This window comes from Halichondria panicea, chromosome 1 (assembly GCF_963675165.1).
Source record: "Halichondria panicea chromosome 1, odHalPani1.1, whole genome shotgun sequence".
Taxonomy (NCBI): domain Eukaryota; kingdom Metazoa; phylum Porifera; class Demospongiae; order Suberitida; family Halichondriidae; genus Halichondria; species Halichondria panicea.
This window is the reverse complement of record NC_087377.1, coordinates 2,570,239-2,596,207: the sequence shown is the minus strand read 5'-3', so window position 1 is coordinate 2,596,207 and position 25,969 is coordinate 2,570,239. Positions and strand designations below refer to the sequence as shown.

Sequence of the window (25,969 nt, the reverse complement as noted above, 5' to 3'; positions counted from 1 at the left end):
TGGGAGCACTTTCTATTTATGATAATTTAATTTGATTTGCTTTGAAAGTACATGACGTAGTACGTACAGAACAAATAATTACTAATTATTTTTTACAACATGACTTTAATTATAACTTCAAATTCTATTGCAAAGTGTTCACGGATCTATTGAGTCAGTGTTTGGGTCAGAGTTCATTGGTTGCCTAGACGACTCTAACGGTGTAATCGATGAAGGGAAACGATAATTTGCTGGAGCAGGTGAAAATGGAAACATTGGGAAGGACATGGGATTCACATTAAATCGTGATGACTGTCCCAGCATTGAGTTGTGTGAAGAAGGTCCAGTGAAATGGTTGGGGAGTGGTGTATTGAATAGACCACCCCCCGGCACGGGTACAAAGGTTGATTGCCCTGTGTTCATTAAACCAGTAGCTGGGGGGTACATGTGTTGAGGGTACGCGTGAGTGGGAGGGGCATTTAGACTGGACTGCATGGAATCGATTTGCTGACGGAGAGAAGATATTGTATTCCAGAGTGGTGTCAAGTCACTAACAGAGAGTGGAGCAGTAGAGCTTTGTGCTGCTTGTGATTGAGTATTGGCACCATTGCTGTCTTGAGATACATTGTCTTGATCATGTGACACTCCACTCGTATCATGTGATCTGTCCCCCTCCTGAGTGGTAGTAGTAGTATTCGTTTGTACTCCTTTTTTCTTTCGTGGGTTCTTGGATTTCTGAGCGTGTCCAGTTGAGGTCTTGTCAGAACTACAGAAATCTTTCCAACTGCCGTACACCAGAGGAGATTCAACAAAGCTCTCGGCCAGTCCGGAGGTGACAAACTTCCTGTAGGTGTGGCGTGAGCGACTGGGCGTGTCATGTGACGTGGAAGAGGAGTCATGTGATTTGCTTGAATCTCTGTGCACTAGTACGACAATGTCAAATCCTAACAGAGACAGTTGGTCCACCTGTGTGTGTGTGTGTGTGTGTGTGTGTGTGTGTGTGTGTGTGTGTGTGTGTGTGTGTGTGTGTGCGCGTGCATGTGTGTGTGCGTGTGTGTGTGTGTGTGCGTGTGTGTGTGTGTGTGTGTGTGTGTGTGTGTGTGTGTGTGTGTGTGTGTGTGTGTGTGGGGGGGGTTGTTTGATGTGGTGAAATTAATATTTTTTAAGGCTGTACAATACAATATTAACAGTATAAAGTATGTACTGTCAGAATACTGTACATCAGATGTATGCGGAGAGTAACGTGATTTCCTGTATCTGTCACAAGCTTGGCATTTGCACACTGACCAATCCTAGCGTGGGTGATGTAATCTACTTTCTTGATAGATTACATCACCCACGCTAGGATTGGTCAGTGTGCAAATTCCAAGCCCATGAAAGATACAGGAAGTCACGTTACTCTCCGTATATGCCTAATATACTCTTAGTACTGTGTAGTGACCTTTTTCTGTAGTATCTGCAGTAGGTTTGAAGGGTTTTTCACAATATCCTGGTCGGGTTTGGCCCTGCTCTTACTGGAAGGAGGGAACTCGTGCTCACATTCGGGACATTTCTTGCAGCGGATGTGACAGCTCTTCTCACAGTTAGGACACACTCTCAGAGTCACTTGCTGGGCACCTGTGTGGTTGTGTGTGTGTGAGTGTGTGTGTGTGTGTGTGGGACGGAGACGTATAAATGGTAGAGATGAATTAAGATGTACGTGCACATAGGATAAGTTACTTTTTTGTTTCTTTGTAGGTGGTGGTCCATTCTCGTCACTCCTGGAGTCAGTGTCTCCAGTCACAGCAGCTGTATAGAGAGAGTAGCTGTATTGGACCACACTGTGTACTCATGATCCTAGTGAGCTTACATTGTTGTGGTAGAGACTTGAGGTAGTCAGCAATTTCAGTGTGACCCTCCTGTGTAGCAAGGTCAAGAGGAGTCTCGCCATAATCGTCAGTTACACCTGAGCAAGAGTGGGTGTAGAAACAAAGGTATAACACTGCATGGTGGTTGTGTTGTACTCACTGATATCACAGTTGGCCTTCTCCACCAAGTACATACTAATACTTACTGTTGGGGTCAACTTTGTATTGCTCAACAAGTTCCTTCACGACACCCAGCTTGCCAAAGTCACATGCTACACACAGTAACCTGGCTTTGTCCTCGTCACCACATGCACAGCCACGGCTCATCAGGTAGAGGGCAACATCCACACAGCCTTCAAGATACGAATCATCAAGACCCTCCAGAACATTGTCCAGTGGTGACTGTCCCTGATTATCCCTCACATCTGTACATTACACATAGTCAAACAAAATACCGTATAAAATTTTCGCGGGGCTTAATTTTCGCGGATTTTGTGGGTTAGCAATACAGAGCTAGACTATCAAGAGCACACTAAATCTCACCAACATCCATCTTCCTCTCCTCCACCAGATACTGTACCACGTCTTTCTTTCCCCACATACAAGCCCGTTGAAGAGGAGTCATGTTATCCTTATCCCTCATGTCTGTTGTGGAACAGAGTTCAACTATCACACAGATACTAATTATTATGGTGAAAGGAGAAACAAAATGGTCAAGTACAGTAATTCAACCAAATCACGACAATTTTTCGACTGTAAATATATCATACGCAAAAGCATAAGTAATACTGTACTAACGTGCGTACATCGCAAATGTTAAAATATAAGCAAAATTTAACACAAATTTATCTCTAAACATTTTTTCGCTATAGGCCTACATAATTATTATGTTCCCTCAAGGCAAGGGAGTTTATGAGGAATGCGGAGATTATGGTAGTTAAACCTCACCCAGTTGCTATGATACAGACAGGTTTATACTGTTTAAATTTAGATACAGAGAAACATTAGTTTATTAATACACGACTGCTTACCAGTGCTACATTTGAGCTCTTGAATCAGGTACTGCACCATCTCTTTATTACCTCCCCGGCATGCCCAGTGAAGTGGAGTCTTGTCCATCCCACCACCTTTATCAGTACGAGCTCCATGGGTAACAAGTGTCTTCGCAATCTCAAGGTAGCCCCGATAACAAGCAAAGTGTAATGGAGGATCCTTGTATCCCCACTCGTCACTCCAGTAGAGCTGGTGGTTGGGGTCTGCCCCCTGTCCCAACAGAGACCTAACTTTGACGACGTCACGTTTGTTTACAGCCTCGTATAAGTCCTCGGCTAGCTTCTTTTGAGCACTGTACAAAATAGATGGTTGGGGGGTCAGTCATACAGAGAATTACTTGATGTGTGTATATAGTTTATACAAGTGACACCATGCACATATCCAGCTGTCACTTTGCTGTACAGTGTTCCACCTCTGATCATAGCCTACTCTGACTCTACTAATGGAATGAGCCTCCCTCCATGCAATCACAAGGTGCTACCATGAGTAGTAATTATAGTCTACATGTTCACTCACCCTAAGTCTTGTTCAGTAGCCATTTCTAGTTCTCAGTATTTATTCTCAGTCTCCCATTTTAATAAGATGGCCCCACCCCATCTGCCTCGATTCCAAGCCGCAGGGAAAGCGTACGTCTTCTAAAGCGGCCTTGTTCCAAGCTAGCAACTCCTGTACCAGGAACAATGGAAAAGGGTCACTAAACTAGAAAGCTAGAAATTGAATCTCACAGCTCAACCTTGTAAATGTCAGTAACTCATGATCATACTTTATAATGTATACAGTCAGCAAAGAGTCATTGTAATTATTGATTGCATGATTCTTCACTTGCGATCTTCATTCGTCCCCTTCCAGTATATCTGTATGAAAACATGAGCAGCACAATCAACTAGAGTCTTATAAGCTCTGCAACAAAATATTGTATGCAATGAAAATATGGATCAGATTTACATTAATAGTGCAAACATACCTTGTCAGGTTCTCATGATCAGTTGGTGGCACTATGAGGAACTGCAGTTGCTGTCCTCACATATTTGTCTTCAATTTCCTCGGCTACATCGTTACGCTCAACAGTAGGCCTCCTTAGACATTCACATATGTAAGGCCATGTCATCGGATGTTCTGGATCAGTGACTTCAAGACGCTTGGTTACCATCTTCATTAGGCGGCGTTGGTTATGGCGGTATGCATCTTCAATGTCTTCCAAATCATTCCTCTTCACTCCGAGAGCCAGTCCTAAATCAAACCAATTATAGGTGGCAGTTTTCAGACTCTCACAAATTGTATTAATATCCGCTCCAGTCAGAACAATCGGCTGGTCTCCATTGCTGGTATCCTTCTCTGAGGATGATCCTGTACACAAGTCAATATTAGATCACAGGCAATGCTTAAGAAAATATTGTAACAAAAATAAATGACGAGTGTGCATCTTATTATACAAGCCATCTTGGGGTTAGAAAGTGTGTGACAAGCTGCATACAACAAACTATTCTGAAAATGCACATACCATTATTTAATGATGCAAGCCACACAACGCGTGTAATGAGGAATGGACAAGAGTCAAAATAATGTACTTTTTAAGACTGAAGACTTTCGAATAATTATGATAGATGATAGATAGTGGGTACTACTCGTGGGGTAAAAATCCATGCGACAAATCGAAAACGTTGATTTTCGTCTGTAAAAATGTCGGTTGATGTTATTGCCTGTACTGCCTGGCATGCGTTCCGGTAAACTGTTTTCATGTAGGGTGGAGGTCAGTTTGCCCACGGAAATAACGAATATTTTACCCCTCGAAAATCACCCGCTATACGGTAGTTAATGCAATGCACACACTTACACAAGTGGCCCTCTAGCTATAATGAAAAACTTCACATTAAATTAATAGGAATTATATATTCGTATATTCGAGGCAAACGAGAATTGATGCAATAATTACGAGGTAATTATAATTATGTCCTAAAAGGCGTTATATTAATTTTAGTAGCTATAGGTAATGATTATAAAATAGTAATTATAAGAGATCGATACTTGACATTATTTTATGAAGCTGCTGTTATAAGCTAAACAGTTGTCAAGTGCCTCCTAACAATCCCCAGGTGCACACACCTTTGCCGTATGTCCCGTTCACTGATTGTTTGATGCCATTGTGTGCGTCTGGATGTTTGGTCTACATAGAAGGTACGTCCATTATCATCCTGTCTCTCCTCTCAACATTCAGGCAGTGGTCTATGCAATGAAAGGTGGCACTAGAGTCAGGTTAGTTATAGTCTACATGTTCACTCACTCTGAGTCTTGTCTCTCCATTGAAGCTTAACTTTGTTCAAACACACAAGGTATTGCTCTGTCAATTTCTCCCCTTACAACTATAGATCTACATTATTGTGGTAAAACAAACTTCTTTATTCTTTCCTATGCAGGGACTTCCCCTACTCAGACATTAAATACCTCTACTTTCAGTCAAGACAGCAACACTCTGAGCTGCTGAAACATGAGGGGTGCTTCTTGGTATAACTATTCCTTGCATTAGTCCCAGGCTGGATGAAGGTTGCCTGCGGTGTCAATGATGATGCCCTGTATACAAACTATAGGTACTGTACTGCCTAATGTATGACTTTGTATGTGTTAATTGTAACTATTGTTTAATTACAAACAATTCATATAATTCTAGGCTTATAGAGCGAGCTAGGCAACCTATTAATAATTATGTGATTAGCCTCCTCCACAAAGTTAGCCCATGCAATGTAGACGTGTTGTAATAGTTTGCCATTTCTTTGCTCATGTCTCGATCAATTGCATGTACGATGTGTTCCACATTTGTTACCCAGGTTTAATCACTGCCTCATGAATGGAGGTATCAAGCACATCTTATTCCTGATCTACATGGACACTCTTATGGGACAAATTGAAGACATTGTCAAAAAGGAGAAGCGCAAACAAGCATGGGTCCCCGTTACCAAGGAAACATGAGCTACTGGAACATTTATCACCATGGAAACCATGTCACTGAACAAGAATTTTTGCATTAATAATTTCAGACAATTTTTTTAACCCACTCAAAATTATACAAATCATTGCATTTTTTACTGCTATAATTATTTTTGAACATTAAAATTAATAATTATTTTTTAACACTGAGCAATTACATGAAACTATAAATTATATGCTATAAAATTATCATACATGCATAATAGCGGGTATAGTTAGTATATATATTCATGTATGCTATAATTTAATATTATAATTATAATGAACTGCATGCAAATATCAGGGGATTTATGTTGAATAATGTGTACGTATTGTGGTGCTGTAGAATACTTTTATTTTTCGTAGTTTTAAATCAGAATTGAAAATTTCCATCATACGAAAATAATCCACTATATATACACGCATGTACATGTAATTCGGTAAACGAATAATTATAAGTACAGTACCACTAATTAGTTACAATATTTTCGATTCTATCATTATGTCCTTGAGTGAGGGAACTTGTGCTCACATTCGGGACATTTCTTGTAGCGGATGTGACAGCTCTCCTCACAGCTAGGACACACTTTCTGGGCAGCTGTGAGGTGTGTGGGTGTTTGAGGGGGGCTCATAATAACGGTATGAAATTAAATTATGGGGGCTAAAATAAACAGGTCCTAAGTCTAACTTGTCAGATTAATTTTATGAATAATCTATATCAATTTACTTTTGAGAGTATGCTAAGCAAGCTAGCCCTTTTTTCATTGTACTAAAAGTACAAATCTGCCAATTAGTGAATTGAACCCTAAAAGCAGAGAAAATTTGAAAACGCTAAAATTGCTAATACCCGCCTACTATTATTTCCTATACTAAAATTAATCACCTTTTCGTTTCTTTGTTGGTGGTGGTCCATTCTCCTGCCTCCAGTTACTCACAGAAGCTGTACGTGCATGTGTAATAGAAGAGGGAGTATAATTACATTGGGCCACACCAGTACATGCAGTAACGACTGTTAGACTAGTGTATATAGCGAGCTTACATTGTTGTGATAGAGACTTGAAGTAGTCAACGATTACAAAGTGACCACTCTCTTTAGCTCTTCTAAGAGGAGTCCAGCCAGCACGGTCAGTTGCATCTGAACATGCACAAGTATACACAATTATACACCGGGAGTTGTGGTGTAACTTTCAGCTGGCTTGTATACCACTATAATTATTATAAGCATGCACAGTGATGCATACTAAAGTGCAATCAATTATCAAAGCTGCAATGGATTCACTAGCCGCATGCCCGTAGATATAATACATGCCAAATAAGGGATGGAAATCTGAGATCATTTTTGCAAAATCATAAGTATTAAATTGCTCCATTAGTATAAAATTATTAGAGGCAAGAAACTATTAAGTGTGCTCATCGCACTTCAGTGTATATATAGGCGGCATAGGAAATTTCCTTTTAATTACCTAGAATGTTTTGCGAGCAACAAACTTTGCGAGGGCTGATTAATTCGCAACAATTAAATGCATTCCAGAATGTGATCGCAAAAGGTCAACTTTTTTGATAAATGGCTCATTTTCAGGTTTTTCACCAGCAAAATATTCTAGTATACATACACGTTGTGCCTAAACACAATATTCATGGAAGATCATCACACTCACTCTCTGGGTCAACTTTGTGATGTTCGACCAGTTCCTCCACCATATCCAGCCTGCCAGTCCAACATACTCCACACAGTAAATTGGCTTTGTCCTCATCACTACATGCATAGCCACGGCTCATCAGGTAGAGGGCAACATTCACACAGCTGTCATACACGCCTAATACTGCTCTGTCCATTGGGGACTTTCCCTCATCATCTCTCACATCTGTACATATACATTGCAGGCAGTCTGGACACAATACTGAATACCGTATTAATATAGAATGTTTTGCGAGCATCAAGCACTTGCGAAATTTGCTATGCTTGATTGAATCGCAACAATAAAATCCGCAAACCTACTAATGATCCTTGCCAGAACGCAATAGTTAGATTCATTTTTCACCCGCAAAATATCGATAGTGGTAATCTCATTAATATGCCAGTTGTCTAATCAACTGGACAGAATCAATGACATACTGTTATAAATTACAGTGTATATAGGAGATCAGGGTATATACGTGCATTAGAACATTCAACCAAGACTATAATTATAGTAACAGTTAATTAAACTCACCAACATCCATCTTCAGCTCCTCCACCAGATACTGTATCACGTCTCTACTTCCCTCGATACAAGCCAAGTGAAGAAGAGTTCTGCTGCGTTTATCCCTCAAATCTGTTGTGCATGCATGGGAAGTTGGGAACAGACTAATTATGTAACTGATTGAGCTCAAGGAAACAATTATTTGCCAACTGAAGACACAAAATTGATTACTTACCAGTGCTACATTTGAGCTCTTGGATCAGGTATTTCACCACCTCAACCCTCCTGGATGCATAGTGCAGTGGAACTCTGTTCAGCTTCCCATCACCTTTATCAATATGAGCTCCATGGGTAGCAAGTATCTTCACAATCTCAAGGTTGCCCTTCTGACAAGCAAAGTGTAATGGAGGCAGCTCCGCCCACTCGTCACTCCAGTAGAGCTGGTGGTTAGGATCCGCCCCCTTTCCCAACAAAGATCTCACTTTAATGACATCATAGTTGACTACAGCCTCAGATAAGTCCTTGGCTAGCTTCTTTTGAGCACTGTACACAAATATGTCCAAAAATACCGGTAGTAGATATAGGTAGGGTGTCACTCAGTCACATAGACCTACTTACTTGAAGAATATACGTACGTGCAGCGCAGAACTTCTGCCAGAAGGTTACAAATAAATCTGCAACTTTTATAGTGTCATGACACCGTTATACTTACTGTAGCTCAGAGTCTTGTTGACTTGGGTCCATGGTGCATGTACTCCCGATAGCGCTAGCTGAGCTGCAGATCAGCCTCGTACGGTGGCCCTGAGTGCTACTCCAGTTGGTAGTTGGCAGTTGGCAAATGTTAATCTTTTAACCCAGAGGAGGTACGTACGACACGGTCACATGACCAGCTAAAAGGATTATGAATCTCATTAACTTGTGCATGAATAATATCATTCAAGACTGTGTACTTTGATAGTGGATTTGGTTTGGCGTGTATCTTTCAAAAAATACACTTGACGTTTCTAAGATCAGGATTGTTGATTGCTGGGCTTATACTGATGTGAAATAGCTTTTCAACCAGTTTCAACCACCACTTAGATTTTGAGATATTATTGTTTTTAGTGTAATTCTGTTTTAGAGTATTCAATAAGTATTCTGTGCCTGCATTCAGGATAGGATCACTGCAAACATCTGAGCCTTGGTTCTTACAACAAATCTAATCTCTACTTGTAAAACTCTAGCTACTAGCCAGCAACAAATTCACTGAGTTTTATGCTCTAAACTTGTCTCTTTATGGCGCTTACTTGCCACCAGTTGAATGTCGTCATTGGAATGCATTTTTAACGACTTCTTTGTCTTTCTTGCCTTCAATCAAGAAATAGCAGCCACGTGAGCTTAACCGCGTGTCGTACCTCCTCTGCTTTTAACCATAACTTAGTGCTGTCACATGATCTCCTAGTCTCGAGACCAGGCCGATTAAAATACGGCCTGGTCTTTATTACATGGGTGATGTGCACATGCGCAAACTGAGTTCCCCAGAATCTGGGGAATTCGTTCACGTTAGTAAACCTTTGTAAAATTATACCGTAAACTAGTTTGTTTACTAGTTCTTTCCGTATTATTTTTAACAAATACTTGTCTCCTGTGGCTTTATGCCCTCTATTGTGTTGTCAAGAAGGCTTACACACTTGTCTAAAGCCAGAAGAGGCTCTCTACGATGGTCCTATGGTGGCAGTTGGAAGCACAAAGTCAAAGACTTGCCATAGTCTGTCAGAAACACTTTAAACTCTCTCTCCTGTGAAGCTGTGGCTTATATTCTCTATTGTGTTGTCGAGAAGGTTTGCACACTATTATGAAACCAGAAGAGGCTCACATCTACCTCTACGATGGTCCTATGGTTGCAGTTGGAAGCACAAAGTCAAAGACTTGCCATAGTCTGTCAGAAACCCAGTTCAAAACATCACGACCATCCAACCATCATAGAGGTAGATGAGAGCCTCTTTTGGCTTCGTGTGCAAGCCTTCTCAACACAACACCATAGAGAAGGCCACAGCTAGCTAGGCTATAAAAGCTTCATATAATAGTAGATAGTACATGGGCGTGGACGGCCACGCCTATAATTAATTACACATGCAATAGGTACCAGGCCGTATTTTAATCGGCCTGGATTCGAGGCTAATGATCTCCAGCCAATCAGCTTATCTGAAAGTAGTCAGGTGACCATGGATTACATAACTTAATCCACACTTAATTAAGTGTGCTTTAAGCAGATTGAATCTGAATGTCATCATAATTATAATAATAATACAAGCAGATTGAATATGTACACAAGCAAAGCTGAAAAGTATTAGAAAGTTGAATGTTATTGTTTCGACTTGTTTCATGTGTACCAAATTGCTGACTTGACCATAGCATCGCTTTTTCGTCTGGAGAAATAGGCTCAGCTTGTTTCGAAGATGTATGTACACCTGTACCTAAGCCAGATCCATATAATCGTTTATCAAAGGTGCTTCGAATATCATAGCTTTCCAAAAGAGCAAACCAGATACTCATTGCCATATAGTTTGCGCACAAAGTTTCCCATCCGGCCAGTAAGCCAGATCAGCTGGAGGCATATCCAGTAGTGGGATCGGGACTGTTGGTCAGCAAGAGAAATAAGTCGAGAACATGCCCAGTCAGTCCAGATAGCTTTAGATCTTATCTCCTTCTCCTTTGCATCAGTTACTGGATCTACAAACCTTGCTATTATGTCTAGCTAGCTAGCTAGCCACCAACTGTAGCTAGATCTAGCTTAGCCTCAGTCCCAGCCCCTCTCACTAGAGGGCCTGGTAACCACTGTTTGCGCGTGGGTGGATTCAATAGTAGTAAAACTCTTTGTAATTTATTATTTTTTATTATTATTATGTGAACTTTACAGCTATGCACAAAAGAAATTAAGTGAAAATTATTGGGTGAGAGGAAATAGCTGACAGACTTACTCCAACATTGGAGCAGCTGATGTATATTATATCAGAGATACAAAAGAAAGGGGATTGGAAACGAAATTTTTTCGAAATTTTTGCGTGAAGCATTCCGCGTTATAGGGCGTGGCTAAAACTACAAAGGATTATATTTATAGTCAGCATGCTCATTACCTGTCTTGACTGCTCTACTATGTGCTGTACATAGAAACAGTGAAATTGATCATTTTTAATGTTGATTTTTCTAAAAAGTAAAGAGAATTTAGCTCTAAAAAGTCGACTAAGCCATGCAGCCACTATTACTAGACAAATAAATGCTATGCAAGAAGAAATAGCCTTTACTATGAAGTCGTAGGAGGGACAGGCCCGTGGTGTGTCTAAAAGTATACTAAAGCAGTTTGAAGGACTATACTGCAAACGTTTATGAACAGTACAGCTTGTTTATAGCATAAAGCCATTCTATGTAGCACTTAGATACATAATAACCAAGTCAAGCAATGTCCTTTGCTGTTTTGACTTCACAGGAGGGACAGAGAAAAGTTGACATAGAGTAATTCAAGCTAAACTCAAAAAAATTGGAAACAGAGTAAAGACAACGGACTTAGAGCTTGTCAGTGGTATAAGCTTACTTCTCTCAAGTATCTCCCAGGCCCTGAGTGATCTCTAGTGGATAGGAGAGCTAGAAACCAGGGATAGCGCAGTCCTCCATGTAATTATTTGCGAGCGCAATAATTACACGGAGTGCTTCACCGGATGTCAGTCCTTTTACATAGGGCGTGGGCGGTCGTTTCCAATCCCCTTTCTTTTGTATCTCTGATTATATAATCTATAGAGTGATAAGTATAGTTAACAGAGGATCCTATATATGACATTTAGAGCATGGGCAAACCATATGAAATGAACATAAGTTATTTGTGTCAAAGTTTTCTAGAAAATCTGACACTAAAAAGTCCGAAGTCTTTTTCTTGATTGTTCCTATAGAGATGAATCTAGATTTATTAAATTCGACGGCAATTTATTCCATACTTTTGCAATTCTAATGAAGTAATGAAGTAGAAGTGTCTTGAATAGTTATTTCTAGCAAATTTAATTTGAAGGGAATGGCCTGAGCAGCCTGCCCTGGTTTTGGATGAAGTGAAAGATACTAGTTCTCTTATATCGTCCGACTGCTGCTGCATACATTTCACAATAAACATGATATCTTGCAGTTCAAACCATCTCATGAGGGGCAATAACTTTAATTTGCAGAGTCTTGCGTAGTCTGATACATAATCATTAAGGATATATTTTGTGGCTCTGCGTTGCACTTTTTCTAGTGACTTGATATCCTTTATTAATTTAGGTCTCCACAACGGAACATATTCTTAGTAAACGGACTAATTTCTGGATAATTTACTAAGGTTTTACGTTCGTGGTACGATTACCCATACTGGGTAATTTGAAGTGCATGCGCACTATCACCCCTGCAATCCGTATTTTAATCGGCCTTGAATCGAGGCTACTTGGCACGCAGATTAAAACACTTAATCTTGGGTATGTGTGTTCTTAAATAGCCTCAATATATAGAATCTAAAAGTGCCATGCAAAACCTGTTTCTATAATTCCCCCCTCCCTGCTGCTGGATCTGGGAATATAGGTACATGAGGATTAGACTTGAAATGATCTCCCTACCTAGATGTGTACATATAAGATTAATATTGCCGTCTTAGGCCAGCTAGATATCTATTGGTGTCAGTATCATAATTTAAAAGCAGGCTAATTATTGTTGCAAAGTTTAAAGGTTACGAACTGCCAACTACCAACTCCCAACTGCCAACTACCAACTGCCAACTGCCAACTACGGTGGCCCTGAGTGCTACTCCAGTTGATAGTTGGCAGTTGGCAGTTGGGAGTTCGCAGTTCGCAGTTGGCAGTTGGTAGTTCGCAGTTGGCAGTTGGTAGTTGGTAGTTCGCAGTTGGCAGTTGGTAGTTGGTAGTTCGCAGTTGGGAGTTGGCAGTTGGGAGTTCGTGACCTTTAAACTTTGCAGTTAGCAAATGTTGTATCATAGATACAAAGAAAGGGATAGGCAACACCCAGCACTTCTGTTGGATGAGGCGAGTTGCTAAAAAGGGGCGTGTAATGAGCAAAAAGGGGTGTGTGCACTCAAAATGTCAGTAAAGATATTAATAGTTTAGGCCACTCCAAGTGACACTCTGGTTTCTGGTCCTAAAGTTTTTCTAATGCATGCAGGCGGGCGGCTTTTCTCATTATGTCATTATCAATTTCACCTTATGAACTCATTATTTTGCAAATGAATATCATTATCACACTATTTTGTACCGCATGGACCATTATGCGCATGCGTAGTAGAAATAATGGGATAGAAATCCAATAATGAGATAGAAATCCAAGAATAAAATCTGATGCGGGCGGTGGACCAGAAACCAGAGTATCACTTGGAGTGGCCTTATAGTATTATAGCAAACTGTGCTCTTGAGGAGACACCAGATACACTTAGACATAGGCTATTAATCTTTTAGAGCTACTATATGCAAAGTGATGAGAAAGTGAGCTCCAAAGGGGGGTGTCAGTACACTCTACAAACCATAACAGGTATGTTCCCAAGTCCTTCAAATGCCATCTCTTCGATCACACAATACAGATAAAGATACTTGTGTTCCACTTTCTAATACCTAAACTGTGTCTTAGAGTACTTCAAACTACATTACCATGTACAGTAAGAGCAGGAGAGGTACGCAAACTTTCTGGACTTCGGACAAGCGTTTCATGGTGCTGCTACTACTTCACTGCATTGAGAGCTGGAAAATATGCTTTGTTCCATGCAGTTATAAACACACTTTAATTCTGTGAAACGTACATGTTATAAAATTATTTCATATTGGAGATATAGGTACATAAACTGACAAATCGGTGTTTTTTCACACAAATCAAGCTGAATAAAAGAAAACTCGGCACTAACATAGCAACTGTAGCTATCAGTAGTGCTGGGTCTATGTGTGCATGATGCCTGATTGTTTTGAATTTCTCTTTTAGGCCCCCTACGAGAAAAATAAGCAGATATAGGGATCATTGTGTACTTTCTTGAGCGCAACTCGCCTCCAACCAGAGGGTGTGACGCCACACACTGCATTTACCTAGCATCACGTGGGGCGTTGCCTATCCCTTTCTTTCGTGTATCTATGGTTGTATATAGATATATCTTTGCACTGCCTCTAATCTTTTAACCATAACTTTAAATAGCCTCAATAGAATCTAAAAGTGCCATGCAAAACCTGTTTCTATAATTCCCCCCTCCCTGCTGGGATCTGGGAATATAGGTACATGAGGATTAGACTTGAAATGATCTCCCTACCTAGATGTGTACATATAAGATTCTAATATTGCTGTCTTAGGCCAGCTAGATATCTGTGCCTATCATAATTTAAAAGCAGGCTAATTATTGTTGCAAAGTTTAAAGGTTACGAACTGCCAACTACCAACTCCCAACTGCCAACTACCAACTACCAACTCCCAACTACCAACTCCCAACTGCCAACTACCAACTGCCAACTACCAACTACCAACTACCAACTCCCAACTACCAACTCCCAACTGCCAACTGCCAACTCCCAACTGCCAACTACCAACTGCCAACTGCCAACTACCAACTGCCAACTGCCAACTGAACTATCAAGTAGCAACTGCGAACTACCAACTACGTATTTGAACTATCAAGTAGCAACTACGCGTTTGAACTATCAAGTATGAACTACCAACTAGAGTAGCGCTCAGGGCCACCATAGCCAACTACCAACTCCCAACTACCAACTGCCAACTACCATGCAACTACCAACTCCCAACTGCGAACTACCAACTGCCAACTGCCAACTACGTGTTTGAACTATCAAGTTAGTAGCAACTGCGAACTACCAACTACGCATTTGAACTATCAAGTAGCAACTGCTAACTACCAACTACGCATTTGAACTATCAAGTATGAACTACCAACTAGAGTGTAGCGCTCAGGGCCACCGTAGCCTTGCCCCTTTCAGAGATTATTATCATCTTGGAATTCCGAATCCTGGCCGCCTCTAACCGCAGAGCTCAGAGAAGGGGAGGAGTTGGGAAGCGAACCGATAGCTATTACGTAAGCATTCTGCAATCTGATTGGTGCTGCAAAACAAAAAACCTGCCTTCGCCTGTTGTGGAGATAATAAAAGAGTCAGTTGGGCAATTATTCGAGCATTTCTACACTTGCACTTGGACTGCTCAACTGCGCTGCTCAACTGCGCTGCTCACACTCGACTCTCTCGCTGGTGGACCTGTCTCTCTCTCTCTCTCTCTCTGGCTGCGCTGGTGGGTTACTGTATCTTATATGCCTGAGCCTCAGGGCTAGGCTTAGACTGGAAACCAGTCCCCTTCTCTCGGGAGAAAGGGACTGGCAAGCTGCCGTGTTGAGAGTTGTCCCAGTGCGTGAAGAATGTCACGCAGCCACAAGAATGTAAACGTCACAAATACTCACGTGCCACCGCCCACACGCTAACTACATGACTGTATTACTGACAAAAATATGATCGGCCTCGAGTATAAGTACATCACTGGCGGTCTGTTATCGAGGATGAAATAATATCACCCACGCATTACTCATTTTTGTGGTTTGTTCTAATTGCATTCCAACGGGACAACTCTCAATACGGCAACTTGCCAGTCCCCAGAGCCCAGAGCGAAGGGAGTGGTTTCCAGTCTAGGCTAGGCTAGGGCTAGGGAGGTTCGTAGAGCGTTTTATTTTAAATAGGATTAGAGCAGTTCAATATGGGAAGTAAACGCTGTACGTACGTATATACCTTACAAGTACGTAGAGGTTGGTAGATTATGCTCGAGATATTACCTAGCTCCTATTATGCTATTCTTTTTAATATGATCACGTAAACAGCCTATTATTCTTTTCAAATCGTCGTGCGCCCCCTGCTCTCTTTCTGTGTGGATCTGGATGCGGGGGGTCGTGCACCCCCTGCTCTCTTTCTGTGTGGGTCTGGCTGCGGGGGGTCGTGCGCCTCCTGCTCTCTTTCTGTGTGGATCTGGCTGCGGGGGGTCCGTGCACCCCCTGCATGCTCCCTGGGATGTGAGAGTGTATAGGGGGTCCTATATGGGCCGAATCACTATAATATGAACGAGCTCTGTGGCGTACCTCCTGGGTAGCTTGGAAAGCGTCACACACTAATTATTCAACAGATCAGGTAACAATAAAACTGCCATAATATATTTTTCGTACATTTTACTGCAGCGATGAAGGAAAGTTCAATTGCATGCAAGAATTATGTACAATTTGCTGTGTATTTTTATTTTACTCTGACAACATTCCACCTCAACTCACTTTCTTTTTTTTTTTTTGTAGCTTTTTCTCTTACTTTCTCAACCTTGTTAATTGCATTACAACTGTTTATTAATTAAATATGTCAGCTCAATGTCTCAATGAAAAACAAGGGTCCATGAGTAAATTAATGTGGTTTCCTAGATTTATAAACCAAATGTTATATAATACTGCAGCTTGTCTGCAAGCCTGCATAATTATGCAGCCGGCCTGTTCAGTTTGATTGCAACTGCTAGCAAAACCACATTAAATTTTTGCATAGCCTCGATCCCAGCCCGTCTTTCTCAATTTAGAGCGGCTTGGAATCGAGGCTAAGTGGGGCAGATCTTCCCAATGCACCAGCCCCTCCCCCTTTTTTCTGCAAAAACTGTTAGATAAACAAAGCTTGCTCTATGGAGGCTGTACAGTTACTCCTTGCATGTGCGCTGCTTTGCATGGTGGTAAAGACCCACTCCACTGACACAAGGGACTGGCTCATCAACAGCATTAAAGATGAGGTAGATACAATATAATAATAATAATAATTATGGTTTCTCAGCATACATACAGGTGATTACAAAAAAACAGGACAATATAGTGAGTGTACAGCTGAAGGCTAATCTGAAACTAGTCAGATTGCCGTGTGAGATAGATTATAGAGAACAAGTGATTCACAAATGAACACTAATCATATGCATTGTGGAGCATCTACTGCAGGGACAGAGAAAATAAAAGGAACATATGTTGTAGGGGTCGAAATGAGTTACAAAGTGGGACCATAGAAATCGCTTGATCAGTGTCTTTATGCATCGGGATGATAGAGACATATCAATGGCCGGTAGGCAGTTCCACAGTCTGGGCAGACGGTTAAAATAGAAATGACGGTGTTGATTGTGGCTTGATCTGGTGTGTCGGAGGGTGAGCTTGTCAGATGACCTTGTGTTAGAACAGGATATTGAGACGAAATCAGTAATGCAGAAGCGATTAGTTTTGTTTTTAAATGAGTTAACAAAGAACATTATGTCTGCCAGCTCGAAGGAGTACATGGACAATACTATAATATAAGTACAATGGATACCGGGCCATAATTATTGTGTTGGGAAGATCCAATTCAAAGCTGTTACAATATATGGTGCATGCCCTTATATCAGCTATTGCATTACACTCGATCATCAGGAACTGCACCTGCTTTCATGCATGCATGCATGCAGGTATAACTCTACAGCTAGTACAGGCTATTATATCTACGGCTATATGCAGGCGTGTATACGCCTGCATATATATGCATTGGTTGCTTTCAGGTATAACTATAACCTGTACCAGGCATATATACATCGGTTGATCCACTCTCTCTATCTATCATTAGGTCACACTAACTGTGACTGGAGATCAACTCACACTCAGTAACACACTCATCTCTCGCATCTTTACAACCTCCCCTGCCTTCGGGACAATCGACTATCGCAGTGAAACAAAACAACAGCCCATACTACGCACAATCTTTCCCGAGGGCTACGTAACGCTAGACGGTATTGATTACCCAATAGGAGGTCTATTCTCCCCCCTACCTCACGCTTACATGAACACCTCTACACTGACTGTACTGCAGTCCTCTTTTGTGTACACTGGCTACACCAAGACCCCTCCAGTTGCACCATTTCATTGGGAACCTGGACTGAGGCATTCCCCAACAGATGCTAGCTGGCCTCCTAAAGGAATGACTCTATCGCTTAATTTCAAACCTCCTGCAGATGTGAAGAAACCTTCTCATGCAAATATAATTGTTACAGTGAACTACGAGATGTATGTGGGTGTACCTATTTTAGCAAAATGGCTAACAGTTCAAAATGCAGCAAGTACTTCGGTTACAGTGGACCGGACTGTTATCGAATACATCGGTACTCAAAAACCGTACGTTCCATTGAGTTTATCGCCCCAGGCCCAGCCTTGGGAGCACGACACATCAGCCCTAACAGAATCATGGCTCTATGTTGAAGCAAACGTGCCTCACGGTGGCCTAGTGCAGTGGGGTATGGATGCAGCTGGCAGTAGCGTTAGCCCTGGGGCAGATGAACCTGTTCTCAATTGTACCTACACAATCGGACCAGGTGTAGAAATTGCAACCACTTCGAAATCCTCAAAAATAAATTCAGCACTGCTATCACAATTTGATACTTATAAAGTTTTGGAACTTGTTACGGATTCTTATGATCGCGAGAGGATTGCGCTGAGTCGGCACAAAATGACGAGATTGTTGGCACCACAAACACAAGAAAATCCAATATTTTTCCACGGAACAGATTCCAGTAAAACCGGTTTTAAGAAGTCTATTGATCAAATGGTTGCAGTTGGTTTTGAGATGTATATTTACAGTTTTGGTTCTGGTTTCAAACTGGAGGATATGGACAAGACTAATATCGACGCTATCACTGCAGATATTCAGTATGCAAAGTCACAAGGAATTGAAGTTGGAGGGTAAGTGTATGTACTTTTGTATGTTGATTAGCTGGAGCGCCCTGCCCTCTCTTCCCACTATCCCTCCACTCTCTTTCTTTCTTTGTTTCCCACTATCCCTCCACTCTCTTTCTTTCTTTGTTTCCCACTATCCCTCCACTCTCTTTCTTTCTTTGTTTCCCACTATCTCTCCACTCTCTTTCTTTCTTTGTTTCCCACTATCCCTCCGCTCTCTTTCTTTCTTTGTTTCCCACTATCCCTCCGCTCTCTTTCTTTCATTGTTTCCCACTCTCTCCCCCTTTCTTCCACACTATATCATCTTTCTTCCCCTTCCTTTCACTCTCAGTTTTCTTTCACCCTATCAGTATCACATGTGCGTATTAGACAACTTTACAGTATCTTGGGACCATTATTTTTTATTTTTTTAATTATGCACACTGTCACATGCACCATACACACACACAACACACACACAGGTATGATCTGATAGACCTTGATCGGGGTCACGGGGGATATGGGGGGAACGTGGGGGACCAGTGGGACGTAGTCAACCCACAATCAGGACAACTAACACAGGATGCTTGCTTCGCTTCTGGATGGTGAGTGAAACTATATCAGCTGTTGTTACTACGTTATAATAAACAATACATCATTGCTTTTGTTACAGTGTGTTCCATTTTCTATTATAGGGAATTTTTCTGAAATGGGCTTTTTTTCGGAGCTAATCAAGTTGCACTTAGTTGATAGTGCCACAACATAGATTGCTTTGGTTTTGAGGCCAAAATTAATGCACGTGTGCTCTCTAAATACAGTCATAATAATTATAGCTAGTGTATTTGTTCATTGTATAGGTATGACAAGATTAATGACATCATCTTCACTTTCATCAACCAAACTGGTCTCTCTATGCTTGAGACAGATGGACCATATGGAGGTGCAATGTGCGGCTCAACTAACCACACCCACCACACCTCTGCCAGTGACTCCGTGTACTGGCAGACACGACTACAAGCACAGCTCTATTCTGAGCTACGAGCAAAGAACGTGTTTATCAACCAACCTGACAACTATTTCTATTGGGGAGGAAGCAAGTCTGGAATGGGGTGAGATATAATTAATGTCTGCATGTGTTGTTTGTATGGGGAGGAGATGCATTGCAATTCAATAGTATATATATAGCATACGTTTTGATCGGCGATTTATTTTGGGCCCAATTTTTAGTTTAATATCCATAACTTGTGTTAGAAATGTCCGAATTCGAAGCTAAAGATGCATTCAGCAGCTCTTTGATAGAGCTATACAATAATCAGTACATGTATGTATGTACGTGGTGTGCTCAGATCATCGCTCGCTTTTTGTGTTACGAACGTTGCAGTACTGTATAGTTAGTGTACCTGATGTAGTGTTAGTTCCAGGCTATTATTTACTTGTCCCCCCCCCTCTATAATTATAGTTAACTTTGAGTGCATGAGATGGACATCATTTTTATCACTATTTCTTGTGTGTATAAGAACGTTGCAATAATTATTATAGTCAGTGTACATCATTTATTAGGTCTATGCAGTAATTTGTTTGTTTGCATTGTCCATGCATTCTCCTCTCACCATGCATGCATGCTGAATACTTGTCCCTCTTGCTCCAGTTATAATGAGAACCAGTACAGCCTGCCTCGCTGGGAGGACCTCAGTGTGAGCAGACAGGGGATGTATGATGATACCTACCATTACATACCCACCCAGGGATGGATGTTTGTACCACTGGTCGTGTATCACGGAGGTATGTATGTATGTTAGGGTAATGATTATACCATGCTGTATACAAATATAGCGCTTAAATTTTGAGGCGCTTAATTAATTAATCCTTAATTTCTGGCCACAACATTATTTGAAAAAGGTCTCTTTCTAAGCTTTCAATGTCTGCTTTCAATTTTGTTATCCATATTCCGTTCCACATTAGCTATATATAATCTATATAATTATAATGTATCCGCCCCCTCCACATACTAACAGGTGGTTCTGCTGCTCAGTTTGAGCCACTGTCTGAGCACCTAGTGGAGTATGAGTGGGCGTTGGCTCAATACCTTGGTTACGGAGTTGCAGCTTGTTATCGTGGCCCCAGGTATGTGTATAAAGTAAGGATATATAAAATGATGTGTGCATGGTTTTCACGCTGAGTGCGTGACTATTGTAGCAAACGTGCGTTTTTTCCTGATAGTTGCCACGATAGTCACGCACTTACGTCAAAAACCACACATAATTTTTTACATCTAATGCATGCACCGTCTGGTTTAATGGTCTCCCTGCATGCTTGCAGGTTGTATGACACTGATGCAACTATGCAGTTGGTGAAGAAGTGGGTGGGTTTCTACAAGACCTATCGTGACATTCTGATCAGTGACATAGTCCATGTGAGGAGACCAGACATGCAAGGTGTGTGCATGGGAGCTAGGGAACAGAAGTGATTAATTATGTACCGTATAAATATCTAGCGTGGTATTTTCGTATGGTGGAAATTGTCGTATTGAAAACTAAAACTACGAAATGATTCTACCGCATGCAATAGGCTCGACGTCAGCTCTACAAAAATACAGAATATTTATATGGGTATAAAAATTAATTATAGTTCATGAATACGAACATTTTCACCAACGAAAATTACATGCTGTACATAATTATATCTGTCTATAGAGTCACATGTTTTTCAACTTATCATAATAATTATTATAGCGTAGCTAAAAAAGTTTGATGTAAATGATGTATTGCTATACACATTCTCCCTGCACGCATGCACAGATTACGACTGTGTGCTGCACGTGAATCCTCACCTTGACCACCGCGGTCTAGCCATGATATTCAACCCCACTCCAGTGGCCATAACACGCAACATCAGTCTACCACTGTACTACACTGGCCTGTCTGACAAAGCACTCGTGTTGCCTGAGGGACAGAGTCCGGGGGCAGTGTATGGGTTGGATAGAGGCTACAACGCGGTGGTGACTGTCACCATGGACCCCAAGAGTATCACATGGATACTTATCATGTCACCTGACTAAATCTATACGCAGCAATGGACAGTTGTAGTATAATTATAGTGTACTGTTTAGTCGGAATACTTTATTGTGCAAGTTTTTATATCTTTTAAATTTGCTGCTGTACCTGTATACGAATAAAACTTTATCCCAGTGAAATAGTACAACTACATGTATACGTATTCGTATACCCTTCTTTAAATTTGAAATTATATATGTGCATGCAAGCATGGCCATGGGAGCACTTTCTATTTATTATGTAATTGGTACACAGTCATTTAATTGATTCAAGTATTTTATAGCGTATATAGTACGCACAGAACAAATAATTACTAATTATTTTTTACAACGTACATGACTTTATAACTTCAAATTCTATTGCAAAGTTCACGGATCTATTGAGTCAGTGTTTGGGTCAGAGTTCATTGGTTGCCTAGACGACTCTAACGGTGTAATCGATGAAGGGAAACGATAATTTGCTGGAGCAGGTGAAAATGGAAACATTGGGAAGGACACGGGATTCACATTAAATCGTGATGACTGTCCCAGCATTGAGTTGTGTGAAGAAGGTCCAGTGAAATGGTTGGGGAGTGGTGTATTGAATAGACCACCCCCCGGCACGGGTACAAAGGTTGATTGCCCTGTGTTCATTAAACCAGTAGCTGGGGGGTACATGTGTTGAGGGTACGCGTGGGTGGGAGGGGCACTTAGACTGGACTGCATGGAGTCGATTTGCTGACGGAGAGAAGATATTGTATTCCAGAGTGGTGTCAAGTCACTAACAGAGAGTGGAGCAGTAGAGCTTTGTGCTGCTTGTGATTGAGTATTGGGACCATTGCTGTGTTGAGATACATTGCCTTGATCATGTGACACTCCACTCGTATCGTGTGATCTATCCCCCTCCTGAGTGGTAGTAGTGGTATTCGTTTGTACTCCTTTTTTCTTTCGTGGGTTCTTGGATTTCTGAGCGTGTCCAGTTGAGGTCTTGTCAGAACTACAGAAATCTTTCCAACTGCCGTACACCAGAGGAGATTCAACAAAGCTCTCGGCCAGTCCGGGGGTCACAAACTTCCTGTAGGTGTGGCGTGAGCGACTGGGCGTGTCATGTGATTTGCTTGAATCTCTGTGCACTAGTACGACAATGTCAAATCCTAACAGAGACAATTGGTCCACCTGTGTGTGTGTGTGTGTGTGTGTGTGTGTGAGTGTGTGTGTGTGTGTGGGTGTGTGTGTGTGGGGGGGGGGTTGTTTGATGTGGTGAAATTAACATTTTTTAAGGCTGTACAATACAATATTAAGTCCAGCACTACTTCGAGTTTTGGGTGGGCAGGGCTCATCTGTAGAGTTATTACACCATGTGTTTCGGTGCTGTAACAGAAAGAAACGTTAATTTGAAAAAGCCTCATTCAAATGCGTCATTATGTAGAAACACATGCAAGTTGATGGTCAAATAGGTGATCAAGCGTCTCAAATAAAGAAAGAGGTGTAATGAACAATATTAACAGTATAAAGTATGTACTGTCAGAATACTGTACATCAGATGTATGCGGAGAGTAACGTGATTTCCTGTATCTGTCACAAGCTTGGAATTTGCACACTGACCAATCCAAGTGTGGGTGATGTAATCTATCAAGAAAGTAGATTACATCACCCGCGCTTGGATTGGTCAGTGTGCAAATTCCAAGCCCATGAAAGATACAGGAAGTCACGTTACTCTCCGCATATGCCTAATATACTCTTGGTATACAGTGTGTACTGTGTAGTGACCTTTTTCTGTAGTATCTGCAGTAGGTTTGAAGGGTTTTTCACAATATCCTGGTCAGGTTTGGCCCTGCTCTTACTGGAAGGAGGAAACTCGTGCTCACATTCGGGACATTTCTTGCAGCGGATGTGACAGCTCTCCTCACAGTTAGGACACACTCTCAGAGTCACTTGCTGGGCACCTGTGTGGGCGTGTGTGTGTGTGTGGTGGGAGGATGTGTGTGTGTGTAAGTGTGGGTGTGAGAGACGGGGACGTATAAATGGTAGAGATGAATTAAGATGTATGTGCACATGGGATAAAGTTACTTTTTCGTTTCTTTGTAGGTGGTGGTCCATTCTCGTCACTCCTGGAGTCAGTGTCTCCAGTCACAGCAGCTGTATAGAGAGAGTAGCTGTATTGGACCACACTGTGTACTCATGATCCTAGTGAGCTTACATTGTTGTGGTGGAGACTTGAGGTAGTCAACAATTTCAATGTGACCCTTCTGTGTAGCAAGGTCAAGAGGAGTCTCGCCATCATCGTCAGTTACACCTGAACAAGAGTGGGTGTAGAAACAAAGGTATAACACTGCATGGTGGTTGTGTTGTACTCACTGATATCACAGTTGGCCTTCTCCACAAAGTACATACTAATACTTACTGTTGGGGTCAACTTTGTATTGCTCAACCAGTTCCTTCACGACACCCAGCTTGCCAAGGTAACATGCTGCACAGAGTAACCCGGCTTTGTCCTCATCACCACATGCACAGCCACGCCTCATCAGGTAGAGGGCAACATCCATACAGTCTTCATTATACATATCCTCCAGAGCTATGTCCAGTGGTGACTGTCCCTCATCATCCCTCACATCTGTACATTACACAGAGTCAAACAAAATACCGTATAGCGCAAAATTTTCGAGGGGCTTAATTTTCACGGATTTCGTGGGTTAGCAATCCTACACGAAAGTTAAGTCCACGAAAATTGTTCTTTAATTAGAATTATCTGCTATAACTTGCAAAGATTTAAAGGTGTGGCTTCCGGTAAGCAGTTATTCCGCGAACATTGTGCAACGAAATGCTTTTAGAGGCCAATCCACAAAATATAAGTGCCTCGAAAATTTCGCGCTATACGGTAGTTACACAGAATCTGTGTCTAATATCAACTGGTCAGAAATAAAGACAAACAGTAGGAGAGGCTATGGGAACAAATACAGAGCTAGACTATCAAGAGCACACTAAATCTCACCAACATCCATCTTCCCCTCCTCCACCAGATACTGTACCACGTCTTTACTTCCTCTCCCACAAGCAGAGTGAAGAGGAGTCTGGTTAAACGTATCCCTCACATCTGTTGTGAAACAGAGTTCAACTATCACACAGATACTAAAATTATTATGAAACAAAATGGTCAGGTACAGTAATTCAACCAAATCACGACAATTTTTCAACTGTTATATCATACACAAAAGCATAAGTAATACTGTACTAACGTACGTACATTGCAAATGTTTTACTACGTAAAATATAAGCAAATTTGACACAAATTTATCTCTAAACATTTTTTCGCTATAGGCCTACATAATTATCATGTTCCCTCAAGGCAAGGGAGTTTATGAGGAATGCGGAGATTATGGTAGTTAAACCTCACCCAGTTGCTATGATACAGACTCCAAGTGGGGTTTATACTGTTTAAATTTAGATACGGAGAAACATTATTTTATTAATACACGATTGCTTACCAGTGCTACATTTGAGCTCTTGGATCAGGTACTGCACCATCTCTTTATGACCTCCATGGCATGCCCAGTGAAGTGGAGTCATGTTGTACATCCCATCACCTTTATCAGTACGAGCTCCATGGGTAACAAGTGTCTTTGCAATCTCAAGATAGCCCTGATGACAAGCGAAGTGTAATGGAGGCTTATCCCACTCGTCACTCCAGTAGAGCTGGTGGTTGGGATCTGCCCCCTGTCCTAACAGGGACCGCACTTTGACGACGTCAAGTTTGTCTACAGCCTGCCATAACTCCTCGGCTAGCTTCTTTTGAGCGCTGTACAAAATATATAGATGGTTGGGGGGTCAGTCATACATATGTTTATACAAGTGACACCATGCACATATCCAGCTGTCATTTTGCTGTACAGTGTTCCACCTCTGATCATAGCCTACTCTGACTCTACTAATGGAATGAGCCTCGATCCCTCCATGCAATCACAAGGTGCTACCATTAGTAGTAATTATAGTCTACATGTTCACTCACTCTGAGTCTTGTTCAGTAGCCATTTCTAGTTCTCAGTATTTATTCTCAGTCTCCCATTTTAATAAAGATGGCCCCACCCCCTCTGCCTCAATTCCAGGCCGCAGGGAAAGTGTCTTCTAAAGCGGCCTGGTTCGAGGCTAGCAACTCCTGTACCAGGAATGATGGAAAAGGGTCACTAAACTAGAAAGC

General features: G+C 41.5%; 3 protein-coding genes across 3 annotated transcripts; 1 reads left to right on the top strand and 2 right to left on the bottom strand.

Moving 5' to 3' along the window:
* Window positions 1-9: 9 nt before the first annotated feature.
* On the bottom strand, window positions 10-25,923 carry LOC135330954 (uncharacterized). Its single transcript, XM_064525954.1, has 8 exons — window positions 25,781-25,923; window positions 25,260-25,570; window positions 24,767-24,868; window positions 24,179-24,388; window positions 23,975-24,070; window positions 23,845-23,913; window positions 23,545-23,720; window positions 10-945 (listed from the first exon to the last, which is right to left on the bottom strand). The coding sequence occupies exons 1-8, from the start codon at window positions 25,801-25,803 to the stop codon at window positions 139-141; spliced, it is 1,794 nt and encodes a 597-aa protein (XP_064382024.1). The 5' UTR covers window positions 25,804-25,923; the 3' UTR covers window positions 10-138.
* Window positions 6,207-9,422, bottom strand: LOC135331592 (ankyrin repeat domain-containing protein 7-like). The gene is made up of 7 exons (XM_064526818.1): window positions 8,736-9,422; window positions 8,259-8,566; window positions 8,054-8,155; window positions 7,499-7,705; window positions 6,880-6,975; window positions 6,724-6,780; window positions 6,207-6,438 (listed from the first exon to the last, which is right to left on the bottom strand). Exons 1-7 carry the CDS (start codon window positions 8,765-8,767, stop codon window positions 6,341-6,343), a joined length of 900 nt encoding a protein of 299 aa, XP_064382888.1. The 5' UTR covers window positions 8,768-9,422; the 3' UTR covers window positions 6,207-6,340.
* LOC135330825 (uncharacterized) lies at window positions 16,667-21,938 on the top strand. Its single transcript, XM_064525769.1, has 8 exons — window positions 16,667-16,813; window positions 17,662-18,770; window positions 19,226-19,348; window positions 19,601-19,852; window positions 20,392-20,525; window positions 20,759-20,867; window positions 21,063-21,178; window positions 21,542-21,938. The coding sequence occupies exons 1-8, from the start codon at window positions 16,709-16,711 to the stop codon at window positions 21,799-21,801; spliced, it is 2,208 nt and encodes a 735-aa protein (XP_064381839.1). The 5' UTR covers window positions 16,667-16,708; the 3' UTR covers window positions 21,802-21,938.
* Window positions 25,924-25,969: the final 46 nt, after the last annotated feature.

Excerpts from the sequence above, each read along its gene's own strand:
- LOC135331592 (XM_064526818.1), bottom strand. The coding sequence starts at position 8,767 with ATGGACCCAAGTCAACAAGACTCTGAGCTACA. Across the intron at positions 6,781-6,879 it reads CAAGTCTCTATCACAACAAT|CTTCTGTGAGTAACTGGAGG; the intron begins GTAAGCTCGCTA and ends ATGCACGTACAG. Across the intron at positions 6,439-6,723 it reads ACCAACAAAGAAACGAAAAG|CTGCCCAGAAAGTGTGTCCT; the intron begins GTGATTAATTTT and ends CACACCTCACAG.
- LOC135330954 (XM_064525954.1), bottom strand. The coding sequence starts at position 25,803 with ATGGCTACTGAACAAGACTCAGA. Across the intron at positions 25,571-25,780 it reads GCTACTGAACAAGACTCAGA|CGCTCAAAAGAAGCTAGCCG; the intron begins GTGAGTGAACAT and ends TATTTTGTACAG. Across the intron at positions 24,869-25,259 it reads AGAGCTCAAATGTAGCACTG|ATGTGAGGGATACGTTTAAC; the intron begins GTAAGCAATCGT and ends GTTTCACAACAG.
- LOC135330825 (XM_064525769.1), top strand. The coding sequence starts at position 16,709 with ATGGAGGCTGTACAGTTACTCCTTGCATGTGCGCTGCTTTGCATGGTG. Across the intron at positions 16,814-17,661 it reads TCAACAGCATTAAAGATGAG|GTCACACTAACTGTGACTGG; the intron begins GTAGATACAATA and ends ATCTATCATTAG. Across the intron at positions 20,868-21,062 it reads GCTTGTTATCGTGGCCCCAG|GTTGTATGACACTGATGCAA; the intron begins GTATGTGTATAA and ends GCATGCTTGCAG.